This window comes from Pleurodeles waltl, chromosome 7 (genome assembly GCF_031143425.1).
Source record: "Pleurodeles waltl isolate 20211129_DDA chromosome 7, aPleWal1.hap1.20221129, whole genome shotgun sequence".
Taxonomy (NCBI): Eukaryota; Metazoa; Chordata; class Amphibia; order Caudata; family Salamandridae; genus Pleurodeles; species Pleurodeles waltl.
In genome coordinates this window covers 934,930,203-934,949,091 of record NC_090446.1, presented here as the reverse complement: position 1 = coordinate 934,949,091, position 18,889 = coordinate 934,930,203, and the positions used below count along the sequence as shown (strand labels likewise).

At 44.3% G+C, this 18,889-nt stretch overlaps 1 protein-coding gene across 2 annotated transcripts in view; it reads left to right on the top strand.

Moving 5' to 3' along the window:
• GEMIN5 (gem nuclear organelle associated protein 5) overlaps nt 1-18,889 on the top strand; it is a 330,369-nt gene that overhangs the window by 49,333 nt on the left and 262,147 nt on the right. For both annotated transcript variants that reach the window (XM_069199624.1, XM_069199625.1), the window contains exon 3: nt 18,219-18,373. In XM_069199624.1, coding sequence (XP_069055725.1) covers nt 18,219-18,373 — 155 coding nt within the window. The remainder of the gene's footprint in view (nt 1-18,218; nt 18,374-18,889) is intronic.

Genomic DNA, 18,889 nt, shown 5'->3' with positions numbered 1-18,889 from the left:
TGGCGCTGCTTCCCAAGAGATTTGAGAGACTGAGTGAGACTGCAGTGTATTGGAAAGGATGAGTACACGAGCGGCACGCTGTGGCTCCAATGGAAAGTCTAAGAGAGGAGCAGAGCCATAGGGCTCTACGTTTAAATTCTCACAGCACGTCTGGAGGCCTCCTGATTACTCCTTGACCTGCTTTCTTGTTGGTGCTAGGGTCCCCTACTACACTGCAAGGATGGGTAAAACTAAGAACTCTAAAAGCACAGGACCCGATATGGACTACACCCTGAGGGAGGGAGGAGCGTTGGAAACGTTGGCGCACCTGGATGCTACGCTTAAGTCACGCTCCACTGAGTTTGATAAAGTCCTGCAGGCCATACTGGATACATAAACGTCACTAGAATCGAGGATAGATGGAATTGCCACGGAGGTCAATTTACTTCGCGTGGACCACCGAAACCTGACGGACCGAGTAGAGGGAACTGAATCTTCTTTAGCAGCCATTCGTCCCATGGTGCAGGACTTACAGACACATGGTGCAATTAAAACTGGAGCTGACGGCTTTGCACAAACGAGTGGAGGATTTCATAGAACAGTGGCTGATCAACACTGCACTGGGTGGAAACCCTTCCAAGTTCTTTTCTGTCGAAAGAGCCCACAGGGTCCCAGGCAGACCCCCTCGGCTAGGCGCTCCTCCACGAACCACAATAGCTCGACTTTTAAACTTCAGAGACAGAGATCTGATTTTACAGTTATCCCGCTCTCACGGCCCGTGGTGATATGAGAACACAGAAATCTCAGCCTACCCAGATTTCACTGTAGAAGTACAATCCCAGGGCAACTCCTATTTAAGGTGAAACAACGACAGCAAGAACTGAATTATAAATACGCACTGTTGTTCCCCGCTAAACTTCGAGTGATTGATGGCGAGGCAATACAACTTTTCCACTCGCCAGAGGACGCATGAACCTGGCTACACGCGAAAGGTCTCATGCATACGACTCCGGACCACCATGAGGATCCCACTTGGCTGACTCCACGCACGAAGCAACGCAAGAGAAAACATAGCAAAGTGAGACCTTCTCGAGCCCAAGCGGTCAAGGAGCGTGAGTAAGCCATAAAGGAAGCAGCTCAACTATCCACCAACTCCTTCTATGCCTTAACAGAGAACCATCAGTTTCCCTCAGACACAGATACGGGGACCCCGCCGCCCTCGCGGGGATCACTGGATAATGAGGGCCCGACACTGACCCCACGCTACGGAGATCTTGCGAGTGCAGGAGATTGAAGCGCCTAGCCGATCCCCATGACACGAAGCCATGGGACGCCTGCTGGGGCGAGCTTCCAGGGCTCTGGTCGTGGAACTATTGAAAAGACATGGGGCCCGTGGGTTGGTCTCCCATCTGCAACATGGCACGTCCTGCCCCCCCACGAAGGCAAGGGACACCACATGGTGTGCTTTCACCGAAAGGATATGCAAATATTGCAGTTTTACACTTCATAGAAGTAGGTTTGTGGGATTCTGGCATGATACTTATTTTGGATCAAACCTGGGCTCTGGAAGTTGTTTTGCTAGTGATTAATATATGTAAATGCTTGGTGTCTGGGGTGCTACAGTTGGAAAAGTTGTTGATGATCGTAGGGGAGGGGGGCACGAGACGCATTGATCTTGCAACCCAAGTAACAATGACTACTGAGTGCACTATGCTGACTTGGAACAGCCGGGGTATGAGTAATCCTATTAAGAGATACAGAATATATTCCTATCTCAGGAGATGCCGTGTACATTTCGCCTGTTTACAGGAGACCCATCTGACACAGGGAGAACTAGTTAAGCTTTCCCGTTGTTGGAGAGGTCAGATATGCGGCACTGCTTATTCCGCATATGCCAGAGGCACCTTAATCTGGATAGCTCCAGAGGTGCAGTTTCATTCAACCAAGATACATATTGATCGAGAGGGGGGATATGTTATGCTAGAAGGGCAATTGGACGGTCGTCCCATTCTCCTGACCTATATATAATATATATATATATATATATATATATATATATATATATATATATATATATATATATATATATATATGGTCCCAATACAGCGGAGGGACCCTTCTTTAATGAGCTTTCCCCGTTCTTAGTACAGGACCCAAGCACGCCTAGGTTATGGGGGGGGGGGGGAGTCTTTAATTGTATCCAAAACACAGATCTGGACCGTTCGACTCCCCCCACCCCCCATTGCCCCCTTCCAAACACTGCAGGTTTACACACCACTAAACACTTTTGCCAATGGACGCAAGCAATGCGGCTACAGTATATCTGGCGTCTACAGCACCCTGAAGATAGGGAGTATTCTTACTATGCGCCAGGTTACCACATACATACGAGATTGGATTATATTTTTTGTGACCCACTCATGTGGCCCAATATCCGTAGCTCTGAGTACTTGGGTAGAACTATATCCAACCACAACCCATTGCGGGTGGTTTTTAAATAGGGGCAACCTAGGCCTAAGACACGGACATGGAGACTCAGAGTAGAATCCTTACAAGACATGCCTTATAGAACACAATTGGGTACAGCTATTAAAGAATTCTTCCAACACAACGAGGGCTCGGTGGGCGACACTAGAGTGGAATGGGATGCAATGAAGGTGGTTGTACGAGGTCATTGTATGACCTCCTCGTGGGGAGTGAAAACCGCTCTTACACGCACTGTATTGAAACTGGAGCAGGAAATAGGTCAGCAAGAGAAAACAGTCATAACTGACCCATCAGCACGACGATTACTGTCACTACAACGTAAACAATATCATGAAGAATTAGATAGGCTTGGGACATTAGACTACAAAGAATATTCAACCCGACAACATAGGGAAGGGGACAAACTTGGTCACATGTTGGCCTGGCTGTTGCGCTCTGAGGTACCTCGAACGGTAATAGGTGAGATTAGGAATGATAAAGGGGAAGTGGTTAACACTAAAGAGGCGATTAATGAGGCCTTTGTTCAATACTATAAGACTCTATACACAGCACAAATGACCCTGCCTTCATATGACAAACACTTATTGCTTCATGAGCTCCCTCTCCCCACCCTTACACAACAGCGAAAGCAAGACCTAGAGCAGCCTCTACAACTTGCAGAGGTGCAATTGGCGATAAAGCAAATGGCAAGAGGGAAGACCCCAGGCATGGACGGGTTACTTATTGAATTTTACGCTACATATGAAACCCACCTTGCACCTCGGCTAATGGCCCTATATGAGACCTCACACCAGCAAGGGGGACTCCCCACCTCGATGAATGAGACCCTTATTGTAGTGCTCCCGAAGTCGGGCAAAGACCCTCTGGAGGTGGGCTCCTACCGTCCCCTCTCTATGCTTAATCTTGATTACAAGATTTTAAGTAAGATTCTGGCGAATAGGCTACTTCCTATACTTCCGTCCTTAATACATCCAGATCAAAATGGATTTATACCAAATAGGGCCACATACCATAATACCCGGAGACTATGCCATATCATTGATGCGGTTTCCAAGGATGCAGACGTCCAAGTTGCGGTGTCTTTGGACTTTGAAAAGGCATTTGACACAATAGGGTGGCCTTACCTGATATGGACATTGAGACGTTTCAGAATAGGTCCCCAATTCTTACAGTGGACACAGCTGCTCTACACTACGCCACAGGCCAGACGGGCCACTATATATCAGACCCCTTCCCTATTCAAAGAGGAACAAGACAGGGTTGCTCGCTGTCCCCGGTACTTTTTGTGCTAGCCATGGAACCTATTGCAGCGTGCCTCCGGACGAAAAACATTGAATGGGGTGTGTGGGTCGATGGCAGTTGGCATATTATATCATTATATGCAGATGATGTATTAATCTATCTACGAGGACCCACTGACACTCTAACCGGCCTATACAAGATATTAGACCAATTCGGTGAATTATCGGGCTTTCGAGTAAACTGGAATAAATCCTGCGTGTTCCCACTAAAAAAACCGAATGATATGCTAAACCAAATGCCGGCACAAGGAAGGCTAATATGGGCAACTGGGAGCTTTTGTTACTTGGGCATAGATGTATACTTGGCTGAATCGGATTTAGTGGAGGGCAACTATAACAAAGTGCTGTCCCCTATACGCAGGTCATTGCCCTTCTGGACACGATTATCACTCTCCCCTATGGGTAGAGCAGCGATAGCGAAGATGCTTGTGCTCCCTAGATTTATTTATTTATTTCTAGCGCTGCCAGTATCTCCCGGACGGGCCTTCTTCAACACCATACACAGCTTATTGAGTGCGCTCATATGGGACATACCTCAGATATAAACCCATAAGCAAGCATACGATTTCCACACATGGCAGGAGGGGGAGCTGCATGCACGTAGGTGATCTCTATGCTGAGGGACAACTGCGCTCCTTCACAGACTCTAGAACAGCATTCCACCTGGGCCCCGGACAGTTTCTAGCACACGCGGCCCTTTGTGCTGTTGTGAAACAAATATGGCAATCTGGTCTCCTGGAGCCGACTACGCACTTGGGACTTCATTATATTCTAACACAAGGTCAGGTGAAAAAAGCAGTGTCTAACCTATACATCCTATTAAGGGAAACCCCAACTGTACCGCATCCCCGTATCAAGGCGAGATGGGACAGGGGATTGGGTATCGAGCTGACAGACCAACAATGGGAAATGGCATTGGCCCAAGTGCGACATGTCTCGCGAAATGCTAGATTAAAATTTACACATTTTAACTATGCTCACCAAACATACTTATTTCCACATAGACTTCACTGCATGTTCCTAGAGGTCACCTCGAGGTGCCCGCGCTGTGGACACAATGACGCCACCTTCCTGCACATGACTTGGGAATGTCCTGAAATATATAGTTCTGGGGGATGTATTATGCAACACATATCTGACAATATAGACAAATCCCTTACGCCAGACCCGCTCCTTTGTTTACTGGGGGTGGCCAAGCGCAATAAACGATCCAAGTACTATATGAAGTTCGTTGATCTTGCCCTAATATTGTTTAAACGCATGATCGCCATGGCCTGGAAGGCTACGCGCCCCCAGGATACACAAGCGTGGCTCTGGTTGGTGTTGCGTTGGACCACGGCAGAGGTACATCCATTAGATCAGGATAAGCAAGCATGGGGCGGAGGGGGGGTAACACTTTGGGATACTTATCTAGCGAAATTGGAGGATAAACTGAGCACACAAAAGACTGGCAAGGAGACGACATTAGAACATCCCCATTGATTTGTTACCACGCAACCCACCTACACAGGCTCCCCCCCCCGACATTGCTTCCAATCACCCCGACTCATCTACTGAACATCGACAACATCTATCTGACCCCACAGTCAGAATGGGAGTTGCTATGAACTCTCAGCATCAGACTGCCCGGCAGACGTACAACAATTTGCCCCAGCTTTTGAAATTTTTAAACTTTATAATGAGGATACGAGCCCCAAAACTGCTCTCCCGCTACACCCGCCCCCCCCTGACCCCCCTGCCCCCCCCCCCCTGCCGCGCCCCTGGCAACCGGAGGCCGAGGCCGGAGATTCGAGGTGTGTATTTAGCTATAGACGAAAAGCCGTCGTCCCCGCCTCATATATGCCAAGCTAGTTCTTTCTCGGTTTCTTTTAACTTATTAAAGTTATAATATATTTTCAGGCCTACTCCTGCACAGCCCTACAAAGAGCTTCCTACCTGTTAGGTGTTATTAGATATCCGACAATATATCGTCATTCATTAGAAGCGCTAGCACATGAGGAGTCCGGTTCAACCGATGGTGACCACCACAACAAAGGTCATGCACAGACACAATATATGTCCACTCACTCAGTTACGTTATGCATGGGGATACCACTGCTACGACACTAATAATATTGTTGTCTCTGTCATGAATGGATATTTGTACCCATGAAAACCTGATGTATGTTGATACTCTTGACATGTGTTTGAGTAACCCGTATAGTTTGAAAAAATAAAATAAAAGATTTAAAAAATAAAATTATTAAAAAACATTCTTTGACTCTGGGTGTCAGGATTGGGGGTAAATAGATTGAAACTCAAAATATTGTTTGATAAATGGTACTCCTCAGCTGAGACAGTTGACCTAGTTGAAATTTTTAAAGAGGCTGATTGTAGCATCTATGCTGACCTGGGTTGCTGCACATTCCTAATTAGGTTGCAAAATTCTAAGTTGAGTACTGCTACCCAGGCATTAAAATAGCCTATCACGGTTCACATTGAATGATAATTTAGCACACAGTGTTGATAAAAAAAAAAAAAACAACATTTGCATATACCCTGCCTATTAATATCTTAAAATAAGTCTAGACTATTTATCAGTGATGTGTATTACCTGCTAGTGATGGGTTGAAATCGGGCATAGTCAGTCAGCCTATAAGTCTTCCTTGAGTGTTAATCTGAGTACCTTAGAGTTGGTTATGAACTACAGTCAGGCACAGTGTTACAAAAAGCAAATTAATGCAGGAACCAGTGCTATATAAAAAAGACAAATTGCTATTTTTAAAGATGGGACACACCAATAGTATTTTAGAAAAATAATTCTTTGAAAAAAAAAAACAGAAAAAAAAAAAACAACTGCTCCTTACTTTTGACCTCACCCACTTTTTTGCATCCTTCCCTTACAAAAATAACCACATTTTCTGTTGATTTATTGTTGTTGCTGTTCGGTTTAGCTAATGTGGATATACTTTCCATCCATCTGATGTTTGGCTGTCATAGAATGACAATGCACAGATTAGTGTTGCCCTTTACTTTCCACTGAAAGTGTTAGTCATTCGTTGACACTAGGCATATTTTATGTTGCCCTTAGATTTCATCTCTGATTTTCATTTGGTCCTTCGTTTGTGTTTTAATAAGAGTGGAGGGGACGCTGAAGGATTCATTCTATTTATTTATGATCCACTGCAACTTTAAGGCAAATTGCTTCTAATATCCATCTCCTGTTGTCTGTTGCAGTTTGAAATAACCTGTGTTCTCTAACTTGGGTCATCATTCATGAACACTAAATATTTCTGTCCAACGTGAGATATCCCAGAACACGTTTATAACTTACAGAAATATATCTCACATTACATCAGACATTGCGTTTGCATATGTAACACGTCTTACTTTTTCCTATTTTTTTTTTCTTGTCTAATGGCAAAATAATGTAGTAGTCTCCTGCGTGCAAAACAGCAGTAACAGACGGGTTCTGCATCACAGAGTTAGAAGAGATCAGTTGGTGAGCGTGTGCTGTTTAAAAGTGGAAAATAAGACAATTTATTAAAAATGGATCGAATAAATATCAATTAAAACATTAAAAACTTTGTTGAATGCTGATAGCACTTTTACAGCCTATGCCAGAGGTTCCCAGCCTCTGGTCCGGGGATCCCTACAGGTCCGCGAATCTTCCTCAAGCAGTCCATGACTGCTTAGAAAATTAAATAATATTAACAGATTCATAAACTGTATATAAATAAAGTGGCTAAATGTACAATTGACCATTTGAAACTATACTGTAAATGTCAAGGAATTTGAAATTGGAGGCTCAAAATTAAATTAGTATCTTCAGATTGCTCAAACAGAATATTGCATGGACGATGTGAGGCTTCAATTGAACTTAGAAAAGCTTCAACCTTCCTATTAAAATTCTTTTTTTTATTTTTATTTATATTTGTTTGCAAATTAAATAAAATGTTTTGTCATTTGTGGATGTCTTTGATAAATGCTTACTTCTGTATTTTATGTATATTGGTTTGTGGTTCAGCTGATCAAAAATGTTTAGGCTGGGGTCCCTGCCTTCAGTGGGGGGGGGGGGGATTATGGATTATGATATGTGGTGGCAATGGTATTCTTCATAAACAAGATGCCTCTGACTGGTTAAATGTTAACCATTGCTGGTTTGGGGGGTAAATAGCAGTTTAGTGTTTAACCCACGTTTTTGGGGCTAGTGGCTGTAGGATCATGGAGAAGCTATGCTACTGCCCAAGTTCTACTGGTGATTTTCTTTCCCCAACATATTTTTTACTACTCATGGAATTGACTTTTGGCTTCTTCTATAGGTGTTGGACATGCATAAGGATGCTCGAGGAGTCCATGACTTTAAGAGGAGAGCCTTTGAGAATGGGAGGCTGCGTTTTAAGAACAAATAGTGGTGTGCACATGCAGTGCACAGAGGACTTGGTGAATGGCTCCTGGCAAAACCGCTTCAGTTGCCCAAGAGGCCTACATGACTAAGGTGTTGCCTTGTTATTGTGCCAGTCACCTGGACTGAATAGAGGTGGGCACCATGTGATGCTGGAGTGTTAGTTCTCACACAATGCCGTTAAATGGCAATACCAATAGAAGAAGGCTGCGTTGAAGAATGTCTCCACAGGGCTTGCCTCCAAAAAAACGATTTCACCTGAAGGCTGTTCACTGGAGGGCACAATCCTAAAAGCTAACGTTGTTAGAGTATTTATTTATTTAGGTATTTGTCCAAAGGCAAGCTACTAAGGACCACACACACAAAGCCAACCACCCCTTTAAAGGGTCGTGCTATAACTTGGCTGCAAGTCAAAACCACACCTTCAGGGGACCGGGTTTGAAAAGAATGATCCTCAGATGACTAGATGTCTAGATTGATAGAAGCTCAGTCTGTTTGATGCCCACAGTGCTAGATAGCTGTGATGCCAGATGTCAGCCTCCCTGATACATTGACATTTTCTGCATTTTTGGGGTCCAGAACTCTGAGCAGCCAATGTAGACAGAAAGCCTCCTACTCTAAATGTCTAGTTTAGTAATGTAAATTCAACATTATTGGACGTGGCTATCGTTTTTTGTTTTTTTTGTTTTTTTTCGAAGTCTTGAGTGCCATCCAGGCGAGATTGTTTCCAAGCTTGAGAATGGCCAGTCACCACAAATAGCCAAGCTATATAGGGATAACAGGAGTAGAGTTTGGAGGTCGCAAAGACTTAGTACTTGTTTCAACCAGTTTTAAAAAATAAAAATAAAGTAGCAAGCAAACACAAGTCCATGCATGGGTCACCTGACGGTTCACAAAATAATGAATTCTCAAACTAATTTGATCAAGCTATTGCATTGGACCATGAAGGAGGTTAATTGATCCTTATGTTGCCCAAAGGGACTATGTGGCCTGTACCAGAATAAAACTTTTCAAGCAGTAATTGTCTGTATTTTTTCCTCTTTGGGCCGGAGAAGGAGAGGAGGTCTGATAATATTTTAAAGATTGTGTGTTTGATTAGATTGAGGTACCACAGTTGAGCTCAATCTGGCAGGCCTGAATAGAAAGTCCAGCAGGGAGCAACAAACAGCTCTGCAGCAAATACATAATTGGCAAATTGGCACGCCAACTCATTTTCAAGTGGAGGAGTGAGGGAGCGAACCAGTAGCTACATAGCACAGTACTTGGAGGGAAAGCTAATGAGTAGGGGCTCTGTGGCATCTCGAGCAGAGATAGCTGCAGAATATGTGATTGTCAGAAGTGAGTTTGTGGAGGTTTGAGGCAGCGCATTGAGCATGTTCATAGGTTAGCCAGAACTATACTGCTTCTTTAGTTATCAGCCTTCGAGAGTTCAGCCCCTGGCGTAGACTGACAGGTGGAAGAGCTGGGCCTGCAGACTACCCTGAAGAACAACTGCTGGTGTAGGAAAGAAGTTTGATCAACATACCAGCAGAGAGAGAGCAGCTCTGAGTGAAGGCCAAGTGATCTAGAAATTAGAGTTTTTAGGGTGGATGTGTGCCGGATTATCTCATCCTCTGAATAACTTCCAAAGTGTCAGCCAGAAAAGCACCAAGAGTAAGCAGGTGGAGAGTGAAGTGCCATCCCATTAAGGGCATTCTGCAATACGGTGTGCAACAGAGTAGCCCCAAAAAGGCTTGCAGTTATGGACTGGGAATCTACCAAACCAAGCAGCTGAAGATTGAAACAGACTCCAGACGTTTCACAAAGCAATTCTTTGAAAGACATAAAGATGAGATTATCTTACTCAAAGAGGAATTTAAACAAGGACTGCAAGATGTGGAAAATGACACCTCAGACCTGGGAGATCAGAGCCAATACCTAGAGAAAACTGTGGGTGAGCGATCTCTGAACTGAAGCATTTAAGAGCCAGAATTCTTTTCCTAGAAGCATCAACATAATCCTCCAGGAGAAGCAAGGACATGAGTCTAGAAGGAAAAGGTCCCACAACAGAGGATTCCTGAAGGGGGACATGTGAAAAGACAGTATGAGTATATGCAGGGTATATTCAAAGCCATGTTAAAACAAACAGGAAACCACTTCATCCACGTCCAGCATGTACACTCAGTGGCTCCCGTGAACCTAAGGAGCAATACCCTTCTTACCCTACTCAGCAGAAAACATTGCGATGAATGCTACAAAACAATTATTTTTAAACCACAAATAGGCGGGTAGAATGGGTCACAGATGCAGATCTTTCACAACTTCTCCCTGGCCACACTTCCGAAGAAGAAAGCTCAGAACCTGTTAGGGTGTTTCTGAGTGATAGGCAGGGCCACTGAGAAGAATGCAGCAGGAGAGCACCAAGTTATGCGGCAGAGTTGAGTAAATATACAGCAAGAAAAGGCAAATTATGCGGTATGATGTGCGCATTTTTTAGTAACATTATTTCATCATTCTTAAACTTGGTAACGCTGTCTGAGCATTGGTTGCACCTTATTAGTGCTAGGTTAATACCCAAGTATCAAATCAAATCATTAACATTTATAAAGCGCGCTACTCACCCGTGCGGGTCTCAAGGCGCTAGAAGTTAAAGTTAAGTATCACATTAAGCAACAAAAAGGTGAAAATTTCTGGTTTGCAAAGTACCTTTTTTTTTTTTTTTACTGCATTGCAATGTATCTTTTGAACTGTTTGAGCTAGAAACACATTTTATTGTTAAAATCTGCAGATTATATGGCAGGTGATGGAATATGTGGCAAATGCGGCAAATCTGTAACTATTTGAAAATTGCCGCACAATCCCATAATTCCAGTGGCCCTGGTGATAAGCCAGTAAAAGATGGGGTCACTCATTTGGTCTCCATTTTATATGGAAGGGCAGGCATTGGTCCTCCAAGTCACTGGAAGGGGCATGTGATATTCTGTGCCTTGATTAGAGGCTTTGCAGAACCAAAAGCTGACCTCTCGGACTACCAGCTTGGAAAAGTGACCATAGGGCAGAAGGTATCCAGGTGAAGAAATAGCAGGAACTTGGACGAGGAGGGGCGGTACTTTGACAGAAGAGGAGCCATTAGGCACCTACGAGTTAGTGAAGTGGAGGTGAATACAGATGATCCCTTTCAAATAGCAGAGGGGCTGGTACACCGCGTGCAGTTGATCTATATGAAGGGGGGCTAATTGGGTACCACACCAGTGAAAGAGTAGCTGTTGACATATGAACAGTTAACTAGTCTGTTGCCAGTATGGGGAGGACAGTATGGTACAAAATTGAATTGTCTCTTAATGCTTGCTTATGTAGTAGGAGAGAGTGCAAGTATATTTTAGGAGAGAATCTAGGTGTAAGAGAGCTAATGTTGCTCGAATGGAGCAATTTTTAGTAGTGTGCGTGGTGAGAATACAACTGTGTGTTTGAGTTTGTTTATGATGTGGGGTTTTGACTATTTTGTTGTGATGTAGGTTAAAAGTTGAGGAGCAGTTAAATGAGTTGGGTTGCCTTTTACGTTGAATCCCTGAGGATGGTATAGTAGAAGCGGATATAGAGGGGGAGGTTGTCACACAGCCAGTGAGCCTATTGGCTTACTAAACAAAAATAATCATGTTCGTCTCATATGTAGCTGTAGATACACATGCTTTGCATACTCTTGCCATCTAGTGTTTGGCTTAGACACGTGCAACATATTTTTCTTCAAAGAAGACTGACTCATGAGATATAGTGACTCAACTTAATATTGGTAATGTGCATGGGCACTGCTAGATTGTTCTTGTTTGTTTGCCATTGGGTTTGGCCATGTTTGAACAGAGCTTTGGGTCGATGCCTGTTGATGCTCATCTTGCTCGCCTTCAAACTTCTCCATACCTGCAGGGAAAGCAATACCATCATCTGCAGAATCTTCAGGGTCATGCGACCTCCTTTTGGATCGGTGACTGGGCTCTTCTCGATACCCCTCCGAGACCTTAATCCTACATATTTGGTCTTCGAGTATGTGATAATTGTAATGGAAAGCACCCCTTTCCAGTACTGCCTGTAGTGTAGAGTGAAATACCTCCATTTGGTTTGCAACTAATGTCTGTCTCCCGGAAAGAACAAGGCCTTCTGCACGGCTATGTCTTGCCTTCTGCTCCAGAAAGACTCTGAGGTACAGGTGGAATGGTGTTTCGCTCAATGCAGTATGGCACATCGACAAGGGTATTCTACCCCTGACATCTTAAGGGACACCACGGTGAGGAAGGAGAACAACCAGGACACTTAGCTGAGCAGGCTTCAGCCCAGAGCCAAGCTCTCAATCCGAGACAGAGGAACTGCAGGTTTTGAAAGTACATTTGAAGAAGACGCCGACCTTGAGTACCATCACCACTCCTCCACCTCTGTCCCAACACCAATCTCTGGCCTGAGCACCGCCCTCCAGAGGAGCGGGCTTTGAGCCCAGAAGTCAAGCACAAAACTTCCCATGCCATTGTCCAAAAGCTGTGGTTGGAACCTACACAAGGCTTTGAATTGAACACAGATCCAGCCTTCAGTGCTTCCCAAGGCACCACACCTGGTGCTGACAACACCCTTGACACGGGCACCAAAACCAGCCTTGAAGCCGACCTCTGATCTGAAAACTCCAATGGTGTCTAAAACACCTTTGTTTCCGGTGGGGCAGAAATAAACTTCAGTGTCAGAGGTTGACGTCCAATGCCCCAACCTCCGGAGCAGCCGATCTTGAAGTGCCTACATCAAGAACTTGACATCAAGCAGAAACAGGTTCTGAAACATCCACATACTCGTAGGATCCTCACGTATCCTCCTCCCACGGCTTGAAACACTGCTCCTCATAAGAGAAACTGACTTTTCAGTAGGCTCTCACCTTAAAGCTTGAACCACCAGCCAAAGCCAGGGGGCACCAGGATCAGGACACTAGCCCACTTCTAACTATACCCTGTCCTCCTCCTCTTCCCCCTCCTCTTTCCTCCTCTTCCACCACTTCCATCTTTTCCCCTTCCAACTCCTCAGGGTCACTCCTCACCACACTCACCTTCAGGATACCAACATTCATCGTCGTTCCTATCCTATCTTTTCAACCCTAAGCCTCAGGATGACCCATGGGATGATTATGACTTGGACTTTCTTGCAGACACCAACCCGGACCTCTGTCCTGCCAAGCCGCCCAGACAACACCACCTCATACCATGAGGTCTGTTATCTGGCCAACACCTTCTACAAGGTGGACTTAATAAGGTCCAAGAGTAGGAGGATTTCCTGGTAGAGGCGCTGTCCTCTATACAGCACTCCCTCCAATTTTTACTCATGCTCAAGGGCATGTTGAAGACCATTCCTAAAACAGTCAAGGAGCCAGTTAAAGCCAGGGTGATAACCTCAGGGTGGCCAAAATGTGTAAAGGTTCCCCCCTTATCTCATCCTTACATGAGAAATTCAACTCCTCTCAGACTCCCTGGTAGTCCATACAGCCTGCAAGCATGCTAGTGCGCAGGGTATCTATGCACTCCCCCGTATCAAGGTGAGCAGGAAAACTGATGTGGCTGGTTAACGTGTTGCGGCCCAGTAAGCCACCTATTGGCATATTACCAAGTCAATCTATCTTCTTTCAGGTACGACTGTGCACACTAAGAGAAAATGGAAGCTCTCTTCAAACATCTCAGAGAGAAGTACCAGAAACGAGGCCATGACCTTGCCACTGAGTGGAAAATCATATTGAACACTACAATTACGTGTGCCCTAGATGCCACGAAGACTGTGGCACTCTGAGTCAACCTGAGCGTATTCATCAAATGCTGCACCTGGTTACGTGTCTCTGGCTTCAAGCCAGAAGCGCTACAGCACTAGCTCAACCTGCCCTTCGATTGGAATCACCTCTTCAGATTAACCAGATCTGCCTGTGGCTCCTTTTGCAGGTCCTAATACCATGGAAGCTCCAAGTCCTCCTCCTCTCCCGAAGCTTCTACCTCATTTCAGAAGCAGCAAAGCCATCAAATCTCTTCACAAGACTGTTCCACAAGCGGTTATAGAGGTAATAACTCCCAGAGTAGAGGAAAAGGTGCTTCGGCAGAAGGAGCAGCCTCCTCCAAACACTGACCTGTCACAGTAGCCCCCTCAACCCCCTGATCACAACAAACCTGCCGGGGAAGACTACAGGTGTTTTTCTCATGGTGGGCAGAAATTGCCTCAGACCAGTGAGTCCTCTAGATGTCAAGAGGGCCCTCATGTATTACACTGACAGAACAACACCCTCCTACAAGACACAGCAGCTTTTTGTTTTCTTCTCCAAATCACACAAGGGTTGCGCTCTCTCCAAAGCGGGGAATAGCCCGGTTATATGTATAGTGGCCTGTTATGCAGAAGGCAAGAGATCTTTTGCCTGCCCCTTCCATACCACACTCTAACTGCAAAAAGAGAGCCTCTATGGCTTTTTTTGGATAACATTCCTATATCTGCAAGACAGCTACCTTGTCCACTTCATTCACTTTCACCACACACTGAGTTACAGTCTATGCACAATGTGTATTTACTGCTACACATGCCACAAATAGAAAATATCACCCTGTAAGCATCTGTTGTGGTATGTAGGGTTGTAGATTCACATGTGCCCACCCTTTCCCTGCAAGCATCAGGCTTTTACAGATGTTCTTTTTCTCTCTCTTTCCCTCTCTATTTCTTTTTCTGTCTTTTTTGCTTTCTCTCTTTCTCTCTCGTTCCTTCTTTTCTCTCTCGCTTTCTTTCTCTCGGTCTTTCTCTTGCTCTCTCGCTCTTTCTTTTCTTTCCATGGTCGTCATCTTCTGTGCCTCTATGCTCCATTTTCATCCTCTATTTTGGTGCAGCAAAAACAATATAGCCGGTGCCCATATGCATTACCAGCAAAAGGGAGAGTCACTATACCTTATGACTCAGTCTTCTTCGAAGGAAAACAAGTTGCACACGTCCGAACCCAGTAATAGATGGCAGGAGTTTGCACAGCATGTGAATCCACAGTACTGCATACCACAAACAGATGCTCAAAGGGTAAGTAACATTTTCCTTTCATTTTCACGTTTGTTACCTATGTCAGAGGCTTGAATGCCCCACCAGAGCACTTGGTGAGATTGGTATTGATAAGGAATCTACATTTGGGTGGTCACCCCTCACAGTGCTTGCAATAGGTGCCCTGTATAGGGCCAGAATTAGTTCCTCCATTTTATCTTAAGGGCGACCACTGAGTGCCAAAGTGGCCCGAACTCAGTTATGTGTGAGTTCACAGACAAAACACAGAACCTTTGTAATGGTACCAGTGAACTGTCAGGAGCTTGGCAGGCTGGCCCTGTTATACTAGCTTACTGATGCTTGATGCCACAGACAACCACTTAAGTTGGAATACTCATTCTGTCTTGCAACTCACACCAGCTATAGAAGGATAGAAAATATCTTGCTACACAAGAGACCCCTGTTGGATAAATCACAAGAAAAATACCCTACCTCCCGAGGGTCGTGTATACCGACTTGCTCGCGCCACTCGGCTTGACACTTTCGGGAGACTTATGTCCACCAAATAATTACTTATGTTTTCCAAGGGGGAAGTGAGAATTTGAATACATGGAGAGAAAACATCTGATGATCTGGCTCAGTGGAATTCTGTCTTACAGCAAGGGCTATGCTGATTCTTCTCAGACATCCACCCCTTTCTTCAATAAAAAAAAATCCCATTCTCTAACAGAATATCGAACAAAGCTAAGCATCAGAGGAGAGGTAGGCCAGGTCGTGGTCTGGGACACCTGGGATGTCTTAAGGCAGTGATGCATGGCCAGTTGATAGATAAGACCTCAGTTCAGCATAAGGCCGTCTTACAGAAACTCATGGAAGACCGTACGAGACCAGCAAAAATGAACACAGCCACAAAAGTTGTAGTGGTAGCGGATTATGCTGAGGGGACAGACAGAATCCAGAAGACACTTTTTTAATATAATTCGTTTTATTAGTCATTTGGCTTACATTGCCCTTCACAAGGCATAGCATAATTAGACATCCCAAACATACTGAAGATCAATATTTCACCAATTATGACCGTTGAGTAGGTTGTTAACTGCAAACCAACGCAACCCCAGTTATCTAGTACAGGCTTATCACCACCCAGCCAACAGTATTCTGGGATCGCTGAGGAGACCACCTTGCTGCTTCTTGTGAATACTGCCCTCTCAGGAGTTTCCCATTCATGATGTGGTCGTTTTTTTTTCTTCTCTGCATCCCCCACTACCCCTCGTCTGTCACTATGTGCTGGAACTATTCCCCTCTATATTTACGCTTCCCATGGTTTATACTGGAGCACCAAGCGACCCCATTTCCTGTGTGTGTTCCGTCCTCCCCTGTCTCTTGTTCTGTGCTGGCACATTTTCTCCATCAGTACAATCTACACCTCCAAGTCCTCTTCCTGTTTGTCATCCCTGTGAGAATTTCTCATATTGACTTCCTCCGCTGTGGTCCATTCCATTGCATCCCTGGCCATAACTTAATAAAGGGTGCCCGTGTCCCAAACCACCCCATGGATACCTTCCTCACCATTGCCAAAGCCAGTGGTAGGAATTTCCAACGCATCTTTTCACCTTAAGGCTGTGTGCCGTACGCATCAAACATGTCTGCGGGGATGCCTCATATGTGATCACCGTCACCTCTCCCATTCCTTCTGTCACCTGTAGCCAATACTGATGAACTGCCGGGCAGTCCCACGCCATATGTTGGAATGAGGACCCATCCATACCACACCTGGGACAGCATGTCCCTCCACCCAGATACATCCTACGAAGTTTGATCAGTGCCAGGTATGTAAGGTGCAGAAAATTGAAGTGAGTTAGCTTAAACCTTGCATCACAGGACACTCTTAACTAACTCGCATGTCGCTGTCCATTCTGAGTCAGCAGGTTGTGTTGCCAACTCCCCCTCTCAGGCCCATCTAGCAACCGGCTCCTTCCACACCCCAGAAGACACAGTTATAAAAAAAAAATGATCGTAGGTGTTCATGCTTTGCTGACATATGTTCCACTTTAATTCCTTTCGGCTGTCCTGCCTGCTTTAGGGACAGATATGTTTGCTGTTTTACTAAGTGTTTATGAATATTTAGATTCCATGATAGAGAATTGATGAATTTCCTACATGTAACACCAGTTCTCTATTTTGATTATCTAATAAATTCATAAACTGGCCTTTCTCCTCCCCTTAAGGAGCCTCAGATTTTTGGGCATCTAATGCTACATCTTTCACACGACCGTCAGAATCAGCTGCGGGGGCGACTGCCACTGCGCTGCGCTACGTCTTACAGTCTTCTTTGGTTGCTTTAAAGCAAAAGTGCAGTTTGCCTCTTTAAACTGCATGCTTATGGAAGGACCATACTTTGGTTCCCCTTTTATAGGAAAAAGGAAAAAATGAAAAAAGTATTTAGGTATCAATATTGCTATTTATGTTTAATCCCATTCTGTATTTTCTGCTGAAGATTTGAATTATGTGTATGTTTTTTTTATAAAAGTAAAATATAGAAAGAAAATGTTGACATTTTTTTTCGCTCCATTAACTACATTTATAAATAAGAATAACAAATTCTAAGATTTAGCAGGTGGACTTAGTTATTCAGGGTTTAAGGATTAAATATAGATACACATGATGGATAACGAATGTTACTGGGAATTAACTATTCTTTGTGACTGATGCACAAATGTCCTTTCCTTGAGACGATAGACACTAGGCTTTGAAAGATAATTTCACGTCCTGCTGAAATTCCTGGCTTAACAGGCCCACGTATTAGCAAACTTTGATTATAGTAAATGATTTTGTTTCATGTCTGAAGCTGAAACTGGTGCAGTTTTCTTCCAATTTGACATAATAAACGAGGTACAGATTGTTACAGAACTTGTGATCCTAACTGAGGCACTGGGTGTACTGATGTATACACATTTGAAAATTCTGACTGGGTGCTTAGCCCGACTGAGCATCTACATTTATTAGACACTATATACAGAATGGCAATTTACCAATTTGAGAAAATCACTAATATCTGTTCACAATTTCAGGAGAGTTGGTTGGCCACACTGACAGGGTATCTGGTTTCACCTTTTGTCACTACCCTGGCCAGAACCACCTGTGCGCCAGCAGCTCAGATGATGGGAGCATTAAAATCTGGGACATAGAGACCAAGAGTGTCCTTGCAGAGCACAGCCAGCACCAGGTATGTAGACAAGAGTTTTATTAAGTGTGATTTTCCTGTGTTAGTTTCTGACGTTAGCGTTTGGTACATTTCAGGTTGACACTAACTTCATGTCATTGATTTTGGGGTTCTATTTCCATATTCAAGATCACTCTTGTGTGGCATTGCTAGTCTAGTGTTTAAAGTTGTCACAAATAGAGGAAAACACACTTATAAACATCTGTATTGTTGCAAGGCAACTTCCTTCTAATGTTTATTTCTCATTATATTGTGTCTACCCTATTAATTTGGATTGGAGTTCCTTTACGACCTGAGAGCCTACCTAGCCTCAGCATGACGAAGACACTTGGTCATGATGTGTCCACCACTACCATGTATTCCCATACTTGACATGATATGGCACACATCTTTCAAACTTGAGCATCCTAGTTGTGATGGTACGTGATTGGTCACCTGCAATGTTAATGCTCTATTTTCTATTTAAGTTTTTTTAATTGTTTGACACTTTAAACACTTTTATATTTCCAGTGAGGACAG